The following is a 21,341-nucleotide window of genomic DNA, read 5'->3' on the forward strand; positions in this document are numbered from 1 at the left end:
TTCAAGAGGATTCCCAGTTGATAACAAGATTAGTTCACAATTTATTAAAAGGGATTTAGTGATGCCTCAGGGACAGTGACATTTTTGTTTATCAAGGACTTTCTCTAGATCCAAGGTTTGGGCTAGGAGCAGTTTTTTTATTTCACTTATATGTCTGTGTCTTTCCTCAGATTCATAAAGTCAGGGTGATATACAAGCAAGCTTTAATGTCAGATTTCCTCTCCCCAAGTTCACTGGAGAGGAAAGGAGAGTGTTCCTGGACAGAAAGAGGAAAATGATATTGCGCTGTCCCACAGCCCTGGCCAGCGTGGGCCAGGGGGGACAGCGGGTATGGTGAGAAGCAGGGTGGGAATGTCTCGGTAGTTTGTGGGTCCTTCTGAAACTGTGCTGAATTAATTTTCTGGTTCAGCATAGCATTAAAATTTCAGCATAACTTTAAATTTTAGTCTAATTCTCCTTTACCTTCCTTCCCTTTAGAATCAGGGAAGGAAATGCCCTTCTATTTGTGGGCTTCAAAAGTGCAATGGAAGTTCATGGATTGGGTGTGTCCAAAGGCTGTCCAGAAGAGATGGGGCCTGGGTGTTCCATATTTGGGGCCAGGTAGATAAAGTCCTGACATCTACCAGGATAGCCAGGTATTCAGAGCCCAAGATGGCCCAGGGCAAATAACTCATCAGTTCTTCTTAAAAATCAAAGCTAAAAGCCAATCATACTCTTCCATTTCAGATACACAATGGTAGTTGGCTTAAATTATGCCAGTTGGGTTTATATTTAAAGCCTACTGGTTTCATTTATTAAGGGGTCAGTCTGGTGAACTAAGAAGAGCCCTAGGCTCCAAAAAGTACATGTGCTGCAGCAGCCGGACCAGGACAAGTGAGCTGGGAAACCCAGAAGTAGCTACCACGCAATTCAACAGCCTCAGGGGCGCTGCTCGGGTTCAGATTTTAGGCTGAATGAATTTTCTGGTTCAGCACAGCATCAAAATTTCAGCATAACTTTAAATTTTAGTCTAATTCTCCTTTACCTGACCATACAAAAGTTTTCCTTTGAAGGGTTGCCAAAGAGGAATTGAGAGGAAAGAGAAATTCTATCTTTTCTAAACAATTTTAGATGCCCTCAAAAGACAGCACTATATCCTGATGGTTAGAGCAAAGGTTTGGTGAATGATTACCTAAGTTAACCAACTGGTTTAGGGACCTCAGACCAGTCACATAACTTCCTAAGCTTCATTTCTGCTAGAAGACATCTGAATAAAGGTAGAATGTTAGAGTGAGGTACAATGTTCGAAGACCATAAAACAGGCATGCTGTCTACTTGCCAGGCTTACAAGGATAAGACGAGGTAGTGCATTTCACAGGCAGAAACAGCTCCATAATTGGTAGCGACAAGAGTCAGATCCGATGGTTCGTGAAAACCTACTTCCCGGTTCAAGAGTTGAAGGATGAGGTTGCTTATTATTTTTGCACAAATTGAATTCCAAAACACTGGTCGATGATTAAGTATGTAGGATGTTACCACCAAACTCACAGTCACCAGCTAATTACCCAGCTAATGAATCACCGCTCGCTTTACCTCTTCTCCTTTTTATGAGATAACTGTTTATCTACTATAAGAAGGAAACACAAGATGTCACTAAAATCAATCTATTTTTCTATCTATTAGCAGCTGTGACTAAGAAGAGATCCTTGCACTGCAAAATGCCTCCAATGTGCCAATTCTCCATGCAAATAATCACAGATATAAAGGTTGTTTTTTTCAAGTTTGGGACAAGTACATTTGGGTTACTCCAACAGCAAGACACTTAAATCAAAAGGCCCCCGTCTGCTGGGAGAAAAGAAACCATTCTAACAACCATCACCCAAGCTTCACCTGATATTTAGGCTGGCCTCCCAAAGACCACTGTTCACACATAGTAACTTTACAGGCTACAGACTGGCTTGCCACAGACTGGACACCTGCCCTGGTATCCGTTGGTGCGCCCCGAACAGCACTCACTGGCTTGTGGGACTCATCTCTGGCCATGGCTCCCTCCAGGGTGGATAGAGAGGTGCCCTCTGGGATTTCCTTGGTTGTAAGGACGTTGGGTTAAGAACATCCCACACCCTGCAAACTTCCCAAGCCTCCAACATGGATGGACTAGGAGTGTTTTTCATTAGTATGATCACCTAGCTTCCATTTTTATACCATTTCTTGGTTTAGAAAATGTAATTTGGCAAATCAAATCCTTAACCAATTTTACTCAAAAGGCCTTAAATGATACTATCCAAGGAATAGCTCTCCTAAATACTGAAGTTAAACTAATGCACCAAGCAGTTACAAAAAATGAAATGGCACTAGATATCTTAACAGCAGCACAGGGTGGAACCTGGGCTATAATTAAAGTTAAGTATTGTGTGTACATTCCAAATTATTCACAAGATGTCTCTGATTGACTCCAGGACCTCCAAAAGGAAGTCCGAGCTATGTCAGGCCCAGAAGTCCCACGGACTACTACGATATGGAGCTGGGTTCCTAAATCCTTTTGAAGCCATAAAACTGCAAATGGTGATAGAAATGGAACCCAAGGTGGAAGTGCCCATCTCCCGAGGCCCTCCCGACTGACCAGTGATGGGGACCTAACTGCACCCTTTACTGCGCCCCCCTCTCAGCAGGAAGCAGCCAGAGCAGTCGTTGTCCCCTTTCCCTAGCAGCAGCTAGGGTCTCCGTCATAGACGGGGGAGTGAGACAGGAACCATGGGCTTAGACAGAGTAGGGTGAGGGCCTCCGGAAAAAACCAAGCAAGATCATCCATTGTGAGATTTGCTTTGGCTGCTGGGGGGCCTGGCTTATTTTTCTGACTTTACCCAGGTGCTGCTTTTCTTCCTCCAGCCCTAGTGAAGTGATTTGCAACCTGGGCAATTAACAAGCAAGCCCAAAACAACTAGTAAAAACAGGAAGGATTCTATCGTGAAGATAAGACTGTATTTTAAAACCGAATTAGTTAAATTGTAAGTTTCTTAACATACTCTTTAACAAACAGACAGTAACTCAGTCCACCTTGGGAGCAAAGCAGGCAGTCTTGAGTGATATGTTCAGAGACCAGGAAGCTGCTATCCTGGGAGGAAATCAGAGCAGTAAATTTCTTGTAAATAACCTGGAAGGAAACTTAATGTCTCTTCAAAGATAAACATTTTGGGACCACTTAGCAGGTGTACATCCCCCGCCCTTTGTCTCTCAACTGCCTATAAAACCCCTGGACAACGCACCACCCGGGGCTCTCTTGTCCCCTCCTGGCCTGAGCCCGGAGCTCTGCCCTCTCACTTCATCTCTAAATAAAAGCCTCTCACTTGCTCTCCTGAAAAGAAGTGGTCCTTGCAATGATGGAAAAGTTCCGAAAACAGAGAGTGGTGATGGTTATACAAGACTATGAACGTACAACATTATAAAGGCCACTGAACTAAAAATGGCTGAAATGGCAAATTTTATGTTATACATATTAACCACATTTTAAAAAGAAGAGAGACCCACAGTACTAAGATAGTGCCTTTGCCTCAACCTCATTCAGCTCTCTATGCTCCCCCATCCTCTCCTACCAAATACCAAAACCGGGATATAAGGAATAGCAGATCATCTATCTGGATTTCGGAGCAAGTGAGGACTGTCTGTATTCCCAACACCACTATTCATTCTAAAAACCCATCATAATAGTTCATGGCTATTTTTTATGTTGAAATAATTGTATGTGCTGAACTAAGCTCAGACTGATTAAGAATTAAAGCACAAAGGCTGGTCTGGCAGCTTGAAAAGTCTGAGGTGAACTTTATGGGATCAGAACCCTCCTTCCACATCTGTCTCTCCCAGGCCCGGGGCGACTGTACGGCTCAGCCCGTCTCCTTTGAAGTTTTCTCGGCTACAGGGCTGTGGTTACCCACACCTTTTTCTGAAGGTGGATTCCTACTGTCTACAATCAGTTCCTGGGAAAATCGGGGTGTCAGGCAGAAAGAGAAATTCCTTTTCTCCTTTGAACTGAAAAAACGCTGTTGCCCCCTAGGCTGGGTTAATACCTGCTGCTGCTGTCGTATGAGCCTCGGCCTCTGGGTTTACTGACGGACTGAAGCAGAGCGGAGCCTCTTGCCAGGCAGAAGCCTAGGCGGCGAGGGAGCCGAACGTACCTGCTCTGTTTACAGATTGGTTTCTTTTTAATTTCATCGTCAGATTTAGTAATTCCACTTACAATTACATTTCTGGGTTACAAAACACTTTGCCTTTTGAAGCTTAATGTCTTCCTTAAACAAACACACCCACACATTACACATGCACACACCCTCTTCATAAATCAGTGCATTTACAAAGGGAGGCTGCAGCCCTGAGAACACAGGTGCTCTCTTCCATCTCTCTTCCAAAAAAGCTCTCAGCTCTTTCTGAGTCTACACTGAGTAAATATCCAAACAAGCCAAAGATTAGGGATTCTATTTACTTGGCTATTATTCTGGGTTGCCTTTTGCTTCTATGATTGAAACTACGTTGTAATCCTAGAGTCACTGAAGTCTAAATCTGATCGCATGGCATGCTTTTCTCATTTACTTGTTACGCTGCACAAGAATAGAAGGTTTCTGCCAATAACTATGTGGTAAAGCACCAAAACTTGCTCTGCATTTCTGCGTTCTCATTAAAGAAATCTTATTTTGCTACAAAACCACTAGAGTACGTGGAAGGCAACTGTTACCTTATCAGTTCTAGTTAGCATATGCCACCTTTCAGATGTGCCCCCAGGATATCTTGCTCTGGGAACGCAACATCTTTTAAGTATCAGTGTATTCATGACAAGGCAATTCAATCACCAAAAACTATAAAAGAACAAGGGGAAAAACACAGTGGAAGACGCACACAGGTATTTCCAAAGCAAAAGCTGCCTGGTAGAACCTGAAAGAGAAGTTTGGGAGATTACCGATTCACACAAGGCACAGTCAGAGTGCCTGAATTCGGATCCTGCTTCTCCCACTTGCTGCTGCTTGACTTCAGGGGTAAGTTACTTAAGCAGCCCTTGTTATGTCAGCAAATTAAATGAGGTAATATATGCCGTGTGACCAGCACAATACCCTGACACCTCAAAAACCCCCAGTGAATGTTTTCAGCAGTAGTTGTTGGTACCATTCTCGTTACTGTCAATAGTACTGTTATTCTCTCCTGTTCATTCACCTCTGGAAATGGAAAAGTAGTGGAAATTAGTCTTACTGGTTAATATCCCATATAAAGTATTATTTATCTTGGAAAATTGGTATTCAAAGCCACTGCAGCATTTTAATAAAATTACTCTTCTAAAGTGAAAAAAGGCATGTGCATGAAGTGGAAGACAAAATGAATGTGGTGTTAAAATTCAAATTATTTTGAGTGTGTGATTTAAGGTTTTCAGAATCTTTTTAAGCTCTTTTTGGTTTAAACTTAAAGGGAAAATGAGTGGATTTGAGCTGTCCTAATCCTACAGCTTAATCACACTAAGCATACATTAAAGAAAGCAGTACTGTAATACTAAGCAGTACTGAAAGGAGTGAAAAACTAAAAATGTGTTACTTACCGAACATACCCTAACCTATGTGATGGGGTAGAAAAAGAATCTGATAAAATTATTCAAATATTTGAGTGTGCAAACTCTGAGATTAAGGAGTGAAAGCTGAACTATTAAGTAAAAAAGAAAATCAGGTTTAGGTAAAATCATTCCTCAACCTAGTTTTATTAGTAGTAATGTTACATAATAATCAAAAGGAAAAAGTTTCTTTTAGAGATAGTTGAAAAGACTCAAACACTAGAAGGTATCTTGCAAGTGACATTTCAGGAAATGATCCAGTTAAACCAAGAGAAATTTTCCTGTCCCTCTCTACCCTCTCTGGCAACATTTCAAACAAGAGTTGGTAAGCAAATGTCAATTTCAATTCTTCAGCTAAAATCTGCTCTAAATCTGCACTTTCACTGGTATACTTTGCAAATATAAATTCACTGGTGTATCCCCAGCACCAGTCCTGCCTGAGATACTTTTAGCTCCTAATTTCCTCAAGTCCTTGAAGCTCAGTGCCTCAGGGTATCAAGCTAAGAATCCAGATCAAGGGCTTTGGGGAAATGACATCTGCTTTTCTAACTTGCTTTTAGCCCACTGCCAACAGCACTCATTTGTAATCACATGTTAAGAACACCATCTGCAATGACCATCTTTAAAGAAGATTTTATAATGTTTCCATTAAAGCAATCCAAGTAGCTGAAAGAATACTACACGTTCCTTTTAAAAAGTAGTGTGTCACTGACATAATCAAAAGTGGAATCACTGGTACATTTCTTGGACTGAGTCTACAACCAGATATTTACTTGGAGGGGAAAAAAAGCCTCTCACACCCCAAATAAAGTCAGACTCCAGAAACATTATCCTAGATGGCTACACAAATGGAAGAGGGCTCCATAACATTTACCTGGCAAGAAGAAAATAAGTTTTCTAGTATTGAGAAAACTATCAAAATAAGCACTACCCACCAAAAGTAAACAGCAACAAGAGAGTTTGTTGAGAGTCCATGGCCCGGAGAGGGGTCAGGCGTAAAGCGCTGGGAGCTAGCAGATGCCGTAGGCAGGCACCTCTGGGGCTCTGAAGCCAAGGCTTGGGTCAAATCCTGACTATGCCAATTATTAGCTTTGCAACGCAGGAAGTTTCCGTTTCTAGGTCTTACTCTCCACTGACGTGAAATGGGGATAATACCACGCATCAAATGTTTGGTGGGTTACAGACACTGTGTCTGCATCTTGCATTTTCATTATGTCACGGTCCCTTGACCTTCTTTGCACAGCAAATCTCCTTTCTTCCAACCTGCTATTTCAAACATTATCTGAAATCATTTAGGCAGGAACTTCTGAGGCTCAGGGTTTATTAAGAGGTGCTCTTACTGTGAACACCAGTGAACTGCCTTTGTCTCCTAAGATCCTCTGCCCTCAACCTCTACCAGCTGTTCTGCAGTCAGCATACACTCACCCTGTGGACAGGGCCAAGGCACGATACTGAAATGAAAAGTGCCTAATATGTATATAAATACATAGTACATGGTCTACAAGGTAAAAGTTAAAATTGTTTAACAGTAACTTTCCCAGAAGTTTTTCATCTTCTTTGCCAACAAAAATTATGCTGGTTGAATTTAGTCACTGGAACATTGACAATAAAATAGGGAAAAAAAATCCAAGAATAGTAGAGGCTTCTGGGTTAAGTTTAGCAGAAGAGAAGATCTATCATTTTCCGGTAAAGGCTGACTTCCTTTTATTGGTGTGAAGAGATCAACGTGCCATGTGGTTTCTATTACCCTACACTGTAAATAAATACACTATGCTCATCCATTTCTAGTATTGTTGTATGCAATTATCCGCCTGGTGTGTTATCAAAACATCATAAAACCTGCAGGAATTACTTATTCCTGGTGTTCCAAAGTCAATTTATTTAGAAAGTCAAAAAATTGCCACCCTTTCCATAAGGGCATTTCACTTACAACTCATGCATAATTTCTTTTATCTATACCTTTGAAATACTGACCTTTTATTTCTTTGTATCTCAAATTCTACTACTCTGTTTAGCTCAAAGTTTGACTTTTTCTTTTCTATCTATAAGCAAAGAACACCTGAATAGCTATCCAACAGGTGGGTGCGTCTGGTCTTAGAGAATGCTACCTGTCCCTGGGAATACACTGATATCTGGGGAGAGCATCTGGTGAGAGCAGGCTGCAGACGTGAGGCCTGGTCATCTCATGGGTCTGTCTAGAGCCTTCCTGTAGGGGGCATCCTGTCGTATTTACTTACGTTTGTGCCTGGAGCCCCTCATCTCCCAGTACTCACTGAGGCACGGAGGCCCAGGAGCCTTGCAGCACCCCGGCCCTGTGTCCTGGTGTGCACTGCATAGGACCAGCCGGGAACCTTTCTGCAATTCCACCTCCCAGAAGGGATTCCATTTTGTAATTCTGACAGGCTGTTATAAAACCCGTATCAACATAGGGTCTATTTATTATTGCTTATTTTTGCATCCCCAAAGTGCCTGGTTAGCAGTAAGATTCAATAAGCATTTGCTAAGCGTAAATGAATTAATGTCATCAACAATTAACAATATTTTTTTAATTGTATCAGATTATTTACTAGCCTCTAACATAATAGTAAAATAATACATTTTAACAAAAGACAGTATTCTCAAGAGCTATTTTAATCTTAGGCTACAAAGGCAGTGTGACAGATGGTCCTGCGAGCCGACACCTAGAAGGAGCCTGTGTGGAGGAGGGGACATCAGAGGGAGGTGGTGAAGGCTGTGGCCTTCAGGGACAACTTGGCCAAATGTAGAGTTTTGCCTAGAGTTTGCCCTGCTTTAATGAAGCCCCAAGAGTTGACTTATCTCATCTAACAAAGTATACAACTGTCATGAATCAAGCTGCAGAATTTATCTCTGATTTCTTAGTGAAAGTATTTTCTACTTCCATGTCTGTTACTTAAGTAAATTTATTAATTTACCAGATTGACTTGGTCTCATGGTATGAGAATTATAAAACACAAGAATGACTTATTTTATAACACCTTGTAGAACACTGGTTATGTATAGTGTAATAAATACGTTGTAGAGGAAAAGCTCTACAAAGAACAGAAAATAGCTCAGATAGCCAAATGGATGGTGTTCACTTAAAAGCTGCGGCTCCCTTCTACGTGCTGACGTAGGCTCTTGGATCAAAAAAGGACTCAGGTCGGTGGGGCAGGGATCCAGAGAGCAGGTGCGGTGGGGAGCAGGAAGCTACGACTAACGTAGGGGGACACAGGCCACTGGACCTCGGGAAGACTGAGCTGATGCAGCGACAAGATATCACGGAGGGGCTGACGGACTGAACAAGCAGGCGACCAAACAGCTTTACTCTGTGTTATTTTTCATTATAAAAGAACCCCACAAGAATATTTAGGACCACAAACTACTTGGAAATATTTATGTGATGCAAAAAGTTTCAGAACAAGGTGAATAAAAACTGTCCCCTTCCTAATAATTACCGCTTTTTTATGGCACAAGATATTTGACCTCGTAAGATTATTTTAATGTCCATGTACTCACTCATTTAACAGATATTTATTGGTTGACTAGGCACCAATCCTATCATAATGTTACATTATGTCAGGAAGTAAGAATATGTTATAAAGAAAAGACAAAGCACAGTACCGGGAGGAGAATGACGGGGGAAGCCTCTGACTGTAGGGGGAAATCAAGATGATGTGTCCTTACAAACATTTGAGCGATACACCAAGACTATCTAACTGACTGACTCCCAGTGGCACAGTTTTGCTTGGGATGTTGGTAGTTTTAAATCACCTTATCTTTTAATATTTAATACATCCGCATGAGGGGGTTTCCTGATAAGTCACTTACAAATGTAAACTATGCACTGGGTATGCACGTGTAAGCCGTGGTGCGTCTCCTTCGAGTACGTCCTGGCGCTAGGCCCCCACACACCCGGGGCACAGACATGGGCTGAGTCAGGCAGAACTTCTCGTGTGTCCATGCTTATCTCTCCCTTGAAAATTCCACTTAGTTAAAAAAAATTAAAAGCAAAGAGGCCTATTTTAACAAATAAACTTAGGAGTAACCACCCAAAACTCGTGTACATTTACTATTCTCATACAGTGTCAGGCCTTTGCCCCAAAATGGCAATATTTAGGGATTACCTAGATTGCATAATTAAATGTTAACTGAGCGTTTTAAACCTGTAAGTAATAACTACTGCTAATTGTTGGTGTTATAAAACAATGTAAAATTTCTTTTCTGTTGAAGTTACTGTGTATACATTTTGAGAATAGGGAAAATCACTCAAGCCAGTCAAACAATGACTGTTTATGTAGCTTCCTTACTTTTCTGCTGGCAGACAGACTTACTGCTCCTTGACTGCTGTCATGTTTCTATTGTGCAAGTAACAACTGGCAGTAAAGCCGCATGCTAAGCACATTTGGTCTGTCAGGTCAGTAATCACGATATTAACAAAAAGAAAACATCCATGTTCATTACCAAAAAAATGTGGTGTCAACAAGACATCAATCTTTTCGAGTAGATGCAATATTTTGCTTCAATTCAAGGCGTTGTGTCATCCTGCCAATTAAAGCTGTCTAAACGAATGAGTTTGCCTTGTGCCAGGTTGGTTTCCCACCGTTAGAACCACTCAGGAAGGAGGGCTTCGAGCTAATTCAGTACAAGGGTCCTTTAGTGACTCAGGAATTGAATCTCTCAGCTTGGGAGCTTTTTGAACTGAATTTTACACAGTGGCTGAACTGTGTTTGGGCCACTGTCTACTTCTTGCTTCTATGCTTCTAGCTTGTCCTTCCTAAGAGGCCCTCCCTGCTCCCAGGGTTCCGGTGGCTGGGTTCCCAGGACTCCCTGCTGCCCTAACAGCACGATCACCTCCCCAGCTGTCAGAGCGGGAAACCTGGGAGTCGCCCTTGACATCCCTCTCACTCACTTCCACGTGGAATCAATTCCAAGACCTGCTGTTCATATTTCATAAATATTTTTAAATCAGAAAACCTCTTGTCATCCCAACTGCCTGCTCCCCCTGGCCCAGCGCCCTCATCTTGCACCAGGCCTCCTGCTGCTGATGAGGGGCCCATGCCAACCAGCCTGTTCCAAGGTCCCTCCCCAGCGCTCAGTGGATAGTGTAAGCTGTAGACCCAATCTCGCCGCCGCCTGCCTGACAAGCCCCATCAATGCTTTCTCGTGGTCCTCAGAATAAACGCCACAAATCTCCGGCGTCTCCACGGCCCTCCAGATGGGATGCTTGCCTGCCTCTCCCGCTTCATTCTGTGCCCCAGTGTCCCCTCCTCCCACTGTGCTGTGTGTGACCCCCCTGCGAGTGCCAGCAGCACCAGGAATGGCTGCGGGGAAGCAGGGTGTGTCTGAGGCAAACGGAGTCACAGTGGGGAACCAAATCATGGGTGGTGTCATTACCAAAAATCTTACCAGAGAGGCATCTTTTTTTTCACTTTTCTTTCAAGATAGTTTTATATTTACTGAAAAATTGTGAAGATGGTTCAGAGTTCCCACACACTGCACATCAGTCAGTTTCCGGCTTCTAGTATCTTACACTGGTTTGGCACATGTGTCACAACTAACTAACCGATATTGATACAGTACTATTAACTGGAGTCACACTTTATTCAGATTTCCTTAGTTTTTACCCAATGTCCTCTCTCTGCCCCATGGTCCCACCCAGGAACCCACACGGCATGTAGGTGTCATGTCCCCTTTGGCTCTTCTAGACTGTGACAATTTCTCAGATTGTTTCCCTTGTTTTTGAAAACCTTGACAGTTTTGAGGGGTACTGGTCAAGTATTTTGTACTATGTCCCTTAATCTGGGCTTGTCTGATGGTTTTCTCATGATCAGACGGAAGTGACAGGTTTGGGAGGAAGCCCCCAGCGGGAGGTGCCCTCCCCATGACAGCATATCAAGGGCACATGCGCACAGGCCCCATCGCTGCTGATGCTGACCTTGAACACCTGGCTGAGGAAGTGCTGGTCAGTGTCCTCCCTAGAAAGCCACTCTAATTTCCCCCCCTTCTCACACTGTGCTCTGTGGGAAGAAGGGCTCTGCAACCCAGCCCACACTTTAGGGGTGTGGAGTTAGGCTCCGCCTCCTTGGGACAGGGGTACCTACACCAATTACTGGCAATTCCTCTGCATGGGAGATTTTTTATTCTCCCCATTTATTTATTTCTCATTTATATCAGTAAGGAGTCATGAATATGTATTTTATACTGTGTTATATTCTAACATGGCCTTATTTATTTGCCACGATCAAATTATTGCAGCCCCAGCCAGTGTGAACCCTTTCACGGGGAGGCAGGGCGTGGTTTGGACTTCCTTTGTTCCTGTGCGTGTTTTTGAGCACACTCTTATTTCCTGGTGCTACAAGACTCCAGGTTCATCCTGTATGTTCAACCCTAGATTCAGCCATTTCTCCAAAGAGCCCTGGTCCTCATAATGAGAACACTAGGAAACCATGATCCAGCTGCTGGGTGTGCTCACTGCTTCTAAGACCAAGAAGGTTTTTAAAGAAAAAGTGTAGTTATCATTATGGATTATTTGCATTAATCTCCTTGGAGCAGGGGGATGTCCTTTTGGAATATAAACCTCAATTCTCTGGCTTGTTTCTTCAACAAAAATAACACATAATAAGTTAGAAGAGATGATACAGGATAATTATGGCAAAAATGAGTATGTTTTGAAAACTATAAAGCTCTGCAGAAATGTAAGGTATTATGATTTTAATCAGCTTAAGGTAAAGCCCTGTGGGCCTCTAGACTGGTTCCATGAGTCAGTTTGGCAACACAGACAAGCAAACTGCAGGGAGTTGCAGTGAGACCTGGCTCATTTATCTACTGTTTCGGTTGGTCTTATCTGAGGTTTGGCTCTTTTCAAAATTCTGTCCAATTATTATTTTGTCTTTAGTTGCATGATGTTTTTGGCCAGAAAGGCATAAAAAAATAAAGCTAAGAGTTTTTCTTCTGGAAAGGAGCACAGGAATAAAGTTGTTCAATATTTGAAATAACCTCGTGGAATGCTAATATCTTGGACTTTAACCTTTCCTTTCCCCCACAGAATTCTTTGCGCACAGGTTGAAGGTTGAGAGCACAAGGAATGTTATAACCAGAGGCAGGACCGTGAAGCCTGGCCTGGCATCAGCTGTCAGCCACGGTGAGAATCCTTCTCAGAACTGCCGTGACTAAAAGTGATTATAAACTGAGTCGATCACCTTACCACAAAAGTTCAACACAGTTCATATGAAAACAGATAAAGGAAAATTTTATTGGTGATCATGTGGATGTCAGGATGTCAGGCAAGCCTCTCCAGTGGTACTGGGAATAGGAGGTGACATTGAACAAACAAACAAAAAATCAGCCTTTGGGGAACATTAAGGTCTCAGAACTCGGGGCACTCACAGTTTCTGTGCTCTAAAGACCAGCTCAGTCTCAGTCAGAATTTAAAAATCAGCTGAGGAGGACATGGGAGTTGGGAGGAAAGGCAGCACAGAAGCAGAACGAACTTTATCTATGTCTCATTACCTGTAAAATGGGGACAATATAACCGATGTCATAGAGAATTAAATAAGGTCGTCTAACAGAAAGTGCCCTGCATGAGGCAATTTTTCAATGTCAGTATTTTTCTACTATTTATAGGTAAGTAAAATCTGAACCTAAAAACACATCAAGGGCCATTTACTCAAGAATTTCAGTTAACATAAAACACAAAAAGATAAAGTAGTCGGCTGTGGACTATATGTAAACTTGCATGAGTAATTCACCTGTCATTCACAAACTGCTGAAATAATGTAGCTTCTATCCCTAACAGCCATCTAATTCCACTCTTCCATTTGTTGTAGTAGGAAACAATTTGGCTTCCTAATGAGTCTAAAATATTATTTTTGCTATTCACAAACTATACTACATGTTTATCTTTCTGGATCATTTTCTGAAATGACTGTAACAGAAACTGAACTTTAGATCATGTTCACCATGCAGCACACTTAAAAAATATTCTTGCACATATATGTTTTTAAATGGCAAAATGAATGAAAATACCCTATCATCATGGTTTCTTTAAAGTAAAAACTTTAAGTTCTCTTATTACTCAGAAATGTGATACTTAACATAAACCAAAAAAACACTGTGTGTGGGTGAATGGAATGAACAGCAGAAAAACTTAACATTGACAACTGAATACAAAGAGTTCAACCTCACCCTAGGAGTTCTGGTAATTAAGAAAGCTGGTTTCAGTCAGGTATTGCCAAACTCTGTTTAGTGGGGGATTAAGCAACTAAATATTATACTTATTACATATATCTTTATATATGCTATAAATGTGTGTTCTATATAAGGACACAACATCGATCTGTAATGCTCTTTCTATTGCACCTATTACATCAATCATATAACACAACCCCATTTAGAGATGGACTGGGAGAAGGAGGTAAGAAGCAGGTTTGAAAGAAGTCATTCCACTCTTCCATTTGTTTTGAAGTCCAATCATATTTTCTATTCCTTAGGGAGATTAAGTGACTTTCTTATTCTTACAGATAGCAAGTAGCAGAGCTAGTATCTGTGAATCCAATTGTACTGTACTGTGTGGCCTCTTCTTCTCTGAGGACAGATACTGTTTAGCCACTATTTTGTTGTCTTCAAATGGTGTTTAGTGTGTTGACAGGACACAAATGTAGACTCTATAAGAAAAGACGCTGCTGTTGCATCGTGGATTTCCCGTGAGCCTCCCTCCATACGGAGTTAAGAGCACAGAAACAGTTGCCTAGAAGCCTTTAACTGATGAACGTGTAGCAAACAGGGAGTAAAGAAAGTAGAGGGAGGCTGTGTGCTCTGAGACTTCCTCTAGACCAGGTTCGGGCCACTAGGAGGCTCGCCTGTCAGTGGGGACTAGAAAAGACTAGGGACTCAGAGTGAAGATGACTCATTCTAAAAATGGTAAGTGACCAAAAGTTCACTTGTGTGGTCAAAGATCAAATGTGCTCTATATGTTATTTCTATGAATATGTATGACTCAAAGAACAGTAAGTACAATGGATAGGTATTCCAAGGCTAAGAAATGACTTGGAGTTCATAAAGTTGTCATTTGGTCAGGGAGGTACCTAACTGGAAGGTAGATAATTCCATCCACTTTTTTATTTTTTGCTACCCAATATAATTCCTTACATTTACCTAGTAGGTAGGTAAATAAAACATTACATTTTCATTAGTGAATAATACCAACTAGATCACTTATGCTTTTATATCACAACACTCAATGATTTTACCATTCATGACTCCCAGAGATTCCCCCCAAGTGAAGGCCATGAGCCATCATCCAGGACACTCCTGTTTTGGGGTACAGGCAGCCTGCATCCAAGAAAATGAGAACCACTGCTGGTCCTGTCTTACAAATCCAACCCTGTGGAGTGACAATGGGCATGAGCTCTTCACATGCTCCCTTTCACCATCAACATGTAACAAATCATGTGAATTAATAACATTGGACAGAACAACATTAAAAAAAATATTAAAGTTTAAAAGTAGAACTGTTCTACTGTTGGTGCTAACTGGAATCTTAAGACTTTATCACCCCCGGTTTGAACCACAATTTCATTTTTCTCTCATGAGTGTGTGAATTTTAGTGTGGAAAGTATTAAGTTTCTTAACACAACAATGTTTCATATAAAGAATAAAATTTTTAGAGAGGTTTGTTACAACATTCTTGGAAGCAAAGTAGAAAAACACACCTGCCAAAGACAGACACAGAGAAAGGATTTGTTTCTCCTTCAATGGAACCATATGTAAGCTAATATTCATGTGTGGATAGTATTTAGACCCTGGTCTCAAAAAGGATAAACTAAGCCTGGCTTCTGGGAGAATATTCTAGGTGTCCCCTTCTACAAACAGGAGGAACAGCATGGACTGCTGAAGAGCTTGGTCTCTGCTGCCAGGAGTCACAGGTTTGAATCCTGACCTTTCTGCTCACTGCCTCTGTCGTGGGCCAGGGACCCACCTCATCAGCTGTAAAATGGGGGTAGTGATGACTGTACCTCATAGGGTTGTTAGAAGGGTCAGTTAATCAGTACATGAAAACCATTTAAAATAGGACCCTGGCTACAGCAGAGCTCCGTAAGGGCCAGTGAGGGCCAGCTGGAAAAGTGAGGCACATCAGCCTGCCTGTTTGTTTTGAGGAGCCTGCTCTGAGGCACAGTCCTCGATGGAGACCGGAGGGCCGCTGTTCAGGGGTTGCATTACCTTGGTTTTGAACCAGCTGGGCAAGCCACATACACTGTAGGAGCTCTGGGCTGGCTGGTGTGCTTTACAAATTTGCTGTGGCATCAGGCACATGGAGCCTGCGAGAGCACACCCTCCTGGAGAAGCTGGCGGAATGCCAGTCCCAGGAGGGCGGGAGTTCTGTCTGGGTTGCCTGCACTCTTTCACTGGAAGCACTCGTAGCACCTGTACCGTGGTTAGCAGTCAGAAGGATCTGCTGAGGAAGGCGACGGCGGAGGGGAGGGTCTGGGCTCTGCAGAAGAGGGCAGGAGGAATTACCGGGACAGGGAACATTCACAGCCGGGCAGGCCCTGCCATCAGGCCCCACTCAGCGACATGCAGACCTCACTTCACTGCGCTTCACTTTACAGCACTTCATACGCACTGCATTTATTACAGACCGGAAGTTTTGGTGCTCCTGCATTGTGCGAGTCTTTCAGCACCATTTTTTTGAACAGCATTTGCTCACTTCATGTCTCTGTGTCACATTTTGGTAATTCTTATAATTCAAATTTTTTCATCACTACTATATTTGATATATTGATCTGTGATCAGTGATTGCTTTGGGGCACCACAAACTGCCATGTTAGAGGGCAAACTTAGTCAATAAACATGTGTTGTTCTGACTGCTCCATAGATCGGTCATCGTCCCACCTCTCTCCATCTACCTAGTCCCTGAGACACAACAATAGTGAAATTAGGCCAGTTAATAACCCTACAATGGCCCTAAGTGTTCAAGTGATAGGAATAGTCAGACATCTCTAATTTTAAATCAAAAGCTAGAAATGATCAGGCTTAGTGAGGAAGGCATGTCGAAAGCCAAGACAGGCTGAAAACTAGGCCTCTTGCACCGAACAGTCAGCCAAGCTGTGAATGCAAAGGGAAAGTTCTTGAAGGAAATTAAAAGTGCTACTCCAGTGAACACACAAATGATAAGAAAGCGAAACAGCCTTGTTGCTGATATGGTGGAGAAAGTTTTAGTGGTCTGGACAGAAGATCAAACAGCCACAACATTCCCTAAAACCAAAGCCTAATCTAGATATATCAAGGCCCTAACTCGCTATAATTATGAAGGCTGAGAGAGGTGAGGGAGCTGCAAAGGAAAAACTGGAAGCCAGCAGAGGTTGGTTTATGAGGTTTAAGGAAAGAAACCATCTCCATACCATCAAAGTGCCAGGTGAAGCAGCAAATGCCATGTTGGATCTGCAGCAAGTTTATCCACAAGATCCAGCTTAAGGTAATCAATGGAAGTGGCTGTACACTAAACAACAAAAATTCAGTGTAAATGTATCAGATTTATCTTGGAAGAAGATGGTATCTAGGACTTCAATAGGTAGAGAGGAGAAGTCAATACTTCAAAGCTTCAAAGGACAGGGTGACTCTCTTGTTAGGAGCTAATACAGCAGGAGATTTCAAGATAAAGTCAATGCTCATTGACCATTCTGAAAATCCCAGGGCCCCTCAGAATTATGCTCAGTGTACTCTGCCTGTGTTCTATCAATGGAACAACAAATCCTGGTGATAGCATATCTGTTTATAACATGGTTTACTGAATAAATAATTTAAGCCCACTTTTGAGACCCACCGCTCAGAAAAAAGATTATGTCCAAACTACTACTGCTCATTGACAAGGCTCCTGGTCAGCCAAAAGTTTGGATGGAGATGGACAACAAGATGAATGTTGTTCTGATCTCAGTACCACAGCATTCACTCTACAGCCTATGGATTAAGGAGCAATTTCACTTTCAAATCCTATTATTTAAGAAATACATGACAAGCTGTAGCTGCCAGATAGTGATTCTTCTAATGGATCTGGACAAAATTAATTGAAAATATTCTGGAGAGAATTCACTATTCTAGATGCCATTAAGAACTCTTGTGATTCATGGGAAGAGATCAAAATACTAACAGGAGTTTGGAAGAAGCTGATTCCAATTCTCATGTATGACTTTGAGGGGCTCAAGACGTCTGTGGAGGAAGTACCTGCAGATGTGTTGGAAACAGCAAGAGAACTAGGATTAGACGTGGGGTCTGGAGGTGTGACTGAACTGCTGCGGTATCGTGAGACAACTTGAACAGATGAGTTGTTTCTTATGGATGAGCAAAGAAAGTGGTTTCTTGAGAATGAATCTACTCCTGGTAAAGATGCTGTGAAGACTGATGAAATGACAATAAAGGATTCAGAACATTACTTAAACCTAGTTAGTAAAGAAGTGGCAGGCTTGAGAGGATTGACTCCAATTCTGAAATAAGTTCTACTGTGGGTAAAATCCTACTGAACAGCATTGAATGCTACAGAAAAACCACTCATGAAAGGAAGAGTCCATGGGCGCAGCAAACTTCATGTTGTCTTACCTTAAGAAATGGCCACGGCCACCCAAACCTTCAGCACCCACTGCCCTGCTCAGTCGGTAGCCACCCACACCGAGGCAAGACCCTCCCCCAGCAAAAAGATGATGGGTTCTTGAAAGCTCAGATGATGATTAGCAGTTTTTAACCACTATTGTTAAATTAAGGTATGTACATTGTTTTTTCAGACATAATGCTATTACACACTTGATAGACTACAGTATAATGTAAATATAACTTACATGTACTGGGAAACCCAAAAAATTCATTTGACTCATTTATTGTGATATGCACTTTGTAGTGGTAGTCTGGAACTGAACCCACAGTAGCTCTGAGGTGTGCCTGTACTACAACAAAACAATATTTCCTCCAATACCAGAAGTTATTTCCTAAGTGCAATTTTTATCAGCTAGTCACAGGGATCAGCTGCAAATAAGATTATCAATATACTGAGAATTTCCAATAATCACATCTTCCTTGAAATGTGTGACAACATTTCATGAAAAATCATGTCGGTCACTTTCATTTACAACTAAATTTTCAGTGAAAATACTTCAATAAAAGAACTACTTTAAAAATTACATTGGCCAAGAGGCATCGTGATGCCTCAAAGAGACAATTTAATCAGGGTCTAACCTTTCAATCGGGAAAAAAATCCAAATGGATGCCTCGGAGTTCATAGCAAATGTGCAGTTAAGCTTTCAAAGAAGGAAATAAAGGAATAAGAAATAAATGAGTTCTTTAGACTAAAGAATAAAGAAATATATTGTGACCTCTTAAAATCTAAAGGCAAATTTTTTGAAAATTTATGACAAATTAACAAATTTCCTATTAGAGCATTAGTACCATTCTGAAAGTTAAAACCTGAAATTTTATCCTAGCATCTAAGTAAATCACAGTAACTAAAAATTGCTGTTATTTGGGATACAATGAGATGGATGCCCACAACAAAGTCCACAGCTAAAGCATCATTTCTTTAAAGGATAAAGATGTATGCAGAAAATGTGAAACAGCTTTCACCACAGATGGTGCAGAAAGTAACTCAGAGCCAATACTAAAAGATGTAACCAAAAAGTCTTAAGAATTGGGGGAGGAGGGAGGTGTTACAGAGAAGTCCCCAGTCCGCATTTCACTTACCTTGCACCATGAGCAGAGGCTCCTTGCCCCCGCCGTGGGCCAGCATCTCCCTGCGGTAGCGCTCACCCGCTGCCCTGGGGGAGACAGGAGACGGTTACAGGCCCCTGCACGCACAGCCTGCAGCCCACACTCACACGGGCCATTGTTTCTCAGATGAAACTGCACTGATGTCACCCCTCCATAAGGCAATCTGGCCCCTTATTATTTTCTTGCCTCTAAAAATCTAGTTCCAAGTTTTAAATGATTCTAGTACGTAAAACCAGGTTTAAAGGGATAACTGTATTTTCAGCTTCCTGTTTTACAGCAGGCAACCTCTCTTCACAGAAAGCTTTATTTAGTTTATGTATTAGAGAATAAGTAAAAGATTATATCCTATGCTCTGTCATCTTTAGGATTATCTTAAAGGGAGACTTGGAATCATTTATGCTGTCTTTTCTGTTCAACAAAGAATTTGAGATGGCACCTAATAAAGAGAGAAAAACAACACTGAAATAAGAGAGAAGGAAAAAAAGCTGGTGGGAGAGAGTTAATGACACCAGGAGACCTGGGCTGAGGAGAGCAGCTAATGGGACAGAAAACTGCCCCTGGAGTGAACTGCTGGCTAAGGGGAAGGGGGTACATGCCTGTTTTTGTCTTCTGATGGATTCTAGAAGGAACATTGTCTATAATTGACAAGGCTGATTTTGAAGGACTCTCACAGATAGAAAGTCTCCAAATTAAGGGTAGATGGAGACGAACTATTTAGTGCTACTCATTCCTATTTTATGGGAAATTCAATTCCTTTAATGCCAATGACTACACGCTATAATGACATAAACTATATAAGTTATGTTTCATTCCACTATTTTTGAAGCATCTTTACGTCTGAGCAATTTTATGAATATGGTCTCTAATTAGAATTTTTGATAGCATTCTAGTATCAAAAATATGCTTATATCAAGCACTAATCCTAGTTAGATCCTAACGTGGGCACTAAGGCAAGGTGTGCCATGAAGCAAGAAATGTGGACAGAGGCTGGCCCTTCTCTGGGAGGGGACGCGGAGCCTGAGGAGCCCTGCCTGACCTCCGGCCTGTGGAGCTCGGAGTCCCCTCCCGGGCCTCCGGCTCTCGGCTGGCCTCAGCTCTGCACTGCCCGGCTTCCCGATGTGGGCTTCGGCCTGGTGGCTTTTCAGAGTCGGGATCAAAAAGGACCTTTTGACAGAGGTTAGCAATAGTCTAGTTCAATGAGTATTTTCACTAGCTTACTTTTACATGTCTATAAAAGTATGGCATCTACATGTCTAGGCAAGAACGCACCTATAAACAAGATATAAACACTTGGAAATATATATATTTAATAGTATGTGGTTTTCTAGTAAAATGTAGTTCCTTTAAACAAGATATTTTCCCTATTTTATAGAAACCTCCAGTAAAGAATCATAAGCCCCCAAATCGATTTACTGTAGTCAGTTTTGGCTTTAGATCCCTTGAAAATAGTAAAATCTGAAAAGCAGATCAAATGTCTGCCGTGTGCAAAGGGCAGAAGAAAATAACATGTGGGTACCAAGCTGTAAAACACTAAAAAATCCTATTACATCAGATACAAGTTCAAAAGACTCTGGAACCACTTGTGGTTATTGACTGCTGAAAAAATCCAAAGCTATGTCACACTGTATGAGGAGCTAAGGGGTACAGGAGACAGACGGGGGTGGGGGGGGTAAGAGGGCTAAGAATTAAGAGATCTAGACTACAATCTCAATCTGGTTTGTTAACAGGGAAGTCTCTGAACGGATCACGTCTCTCTGAGCCTCACTCTCCCTAATAATAAGTACCTGCTCTGCCAAGGCTGCTGAGCATGTGAATTACGTGCCCTAAGGCACGTCCAGGGCACTCTAAAATCTGAGAGGCCAGTTATCTTCAACATGGAAGCAGGGGAGCCAGCAGTCACCAGCCCCGGCTGCCTGAGCGGTAGCTGTGTGGTGAGGAGGTAAGAGGCTTTCTGACTATTGGACCAGGTCATAATTAGTGGTTTGCTTTCCAAGGAAGCTCCTTGTAAGGCATGAAACTGGAACTTGAC

At 42.0% G+C, this 21,341-nt stretch overlaps 1 protein-coding gene across 1 annotated transcript in view; it reads right to left on the minus strand.

Moving 5' to 3' along the window:
* Positions 1–21,341, minus strand: part of MIPEP (mitochondrial intermediate peptidase) — a 200,453-nt gene that overhangs the window by 11,657 nt on the left and 167,455 nt on the right. The window contains exon 18 of the mRNA XM_073227530.1: positions 19,286–19,359. Coding sequence (XP_073083631.1) covers positions 19,286–19,359 — 74 coding nt within the window. The remainder of the gene's footprint in view (positions 1–19,285; positions 19,360–21,341) is intronic.

Source organism: Manis javanica, chromosome 1, assembly GCF_040802235.1.
Source record: "Manis javanica isolate MJ-LG chromosome 1, MJ_LKY, whole genome shotgun sequence".
Taxonomy (NCBI): Eukaryota; Metazoa; Chordata; class Mammalia; order Pholidota; family Manidae; genus Manis; species Manis javanica.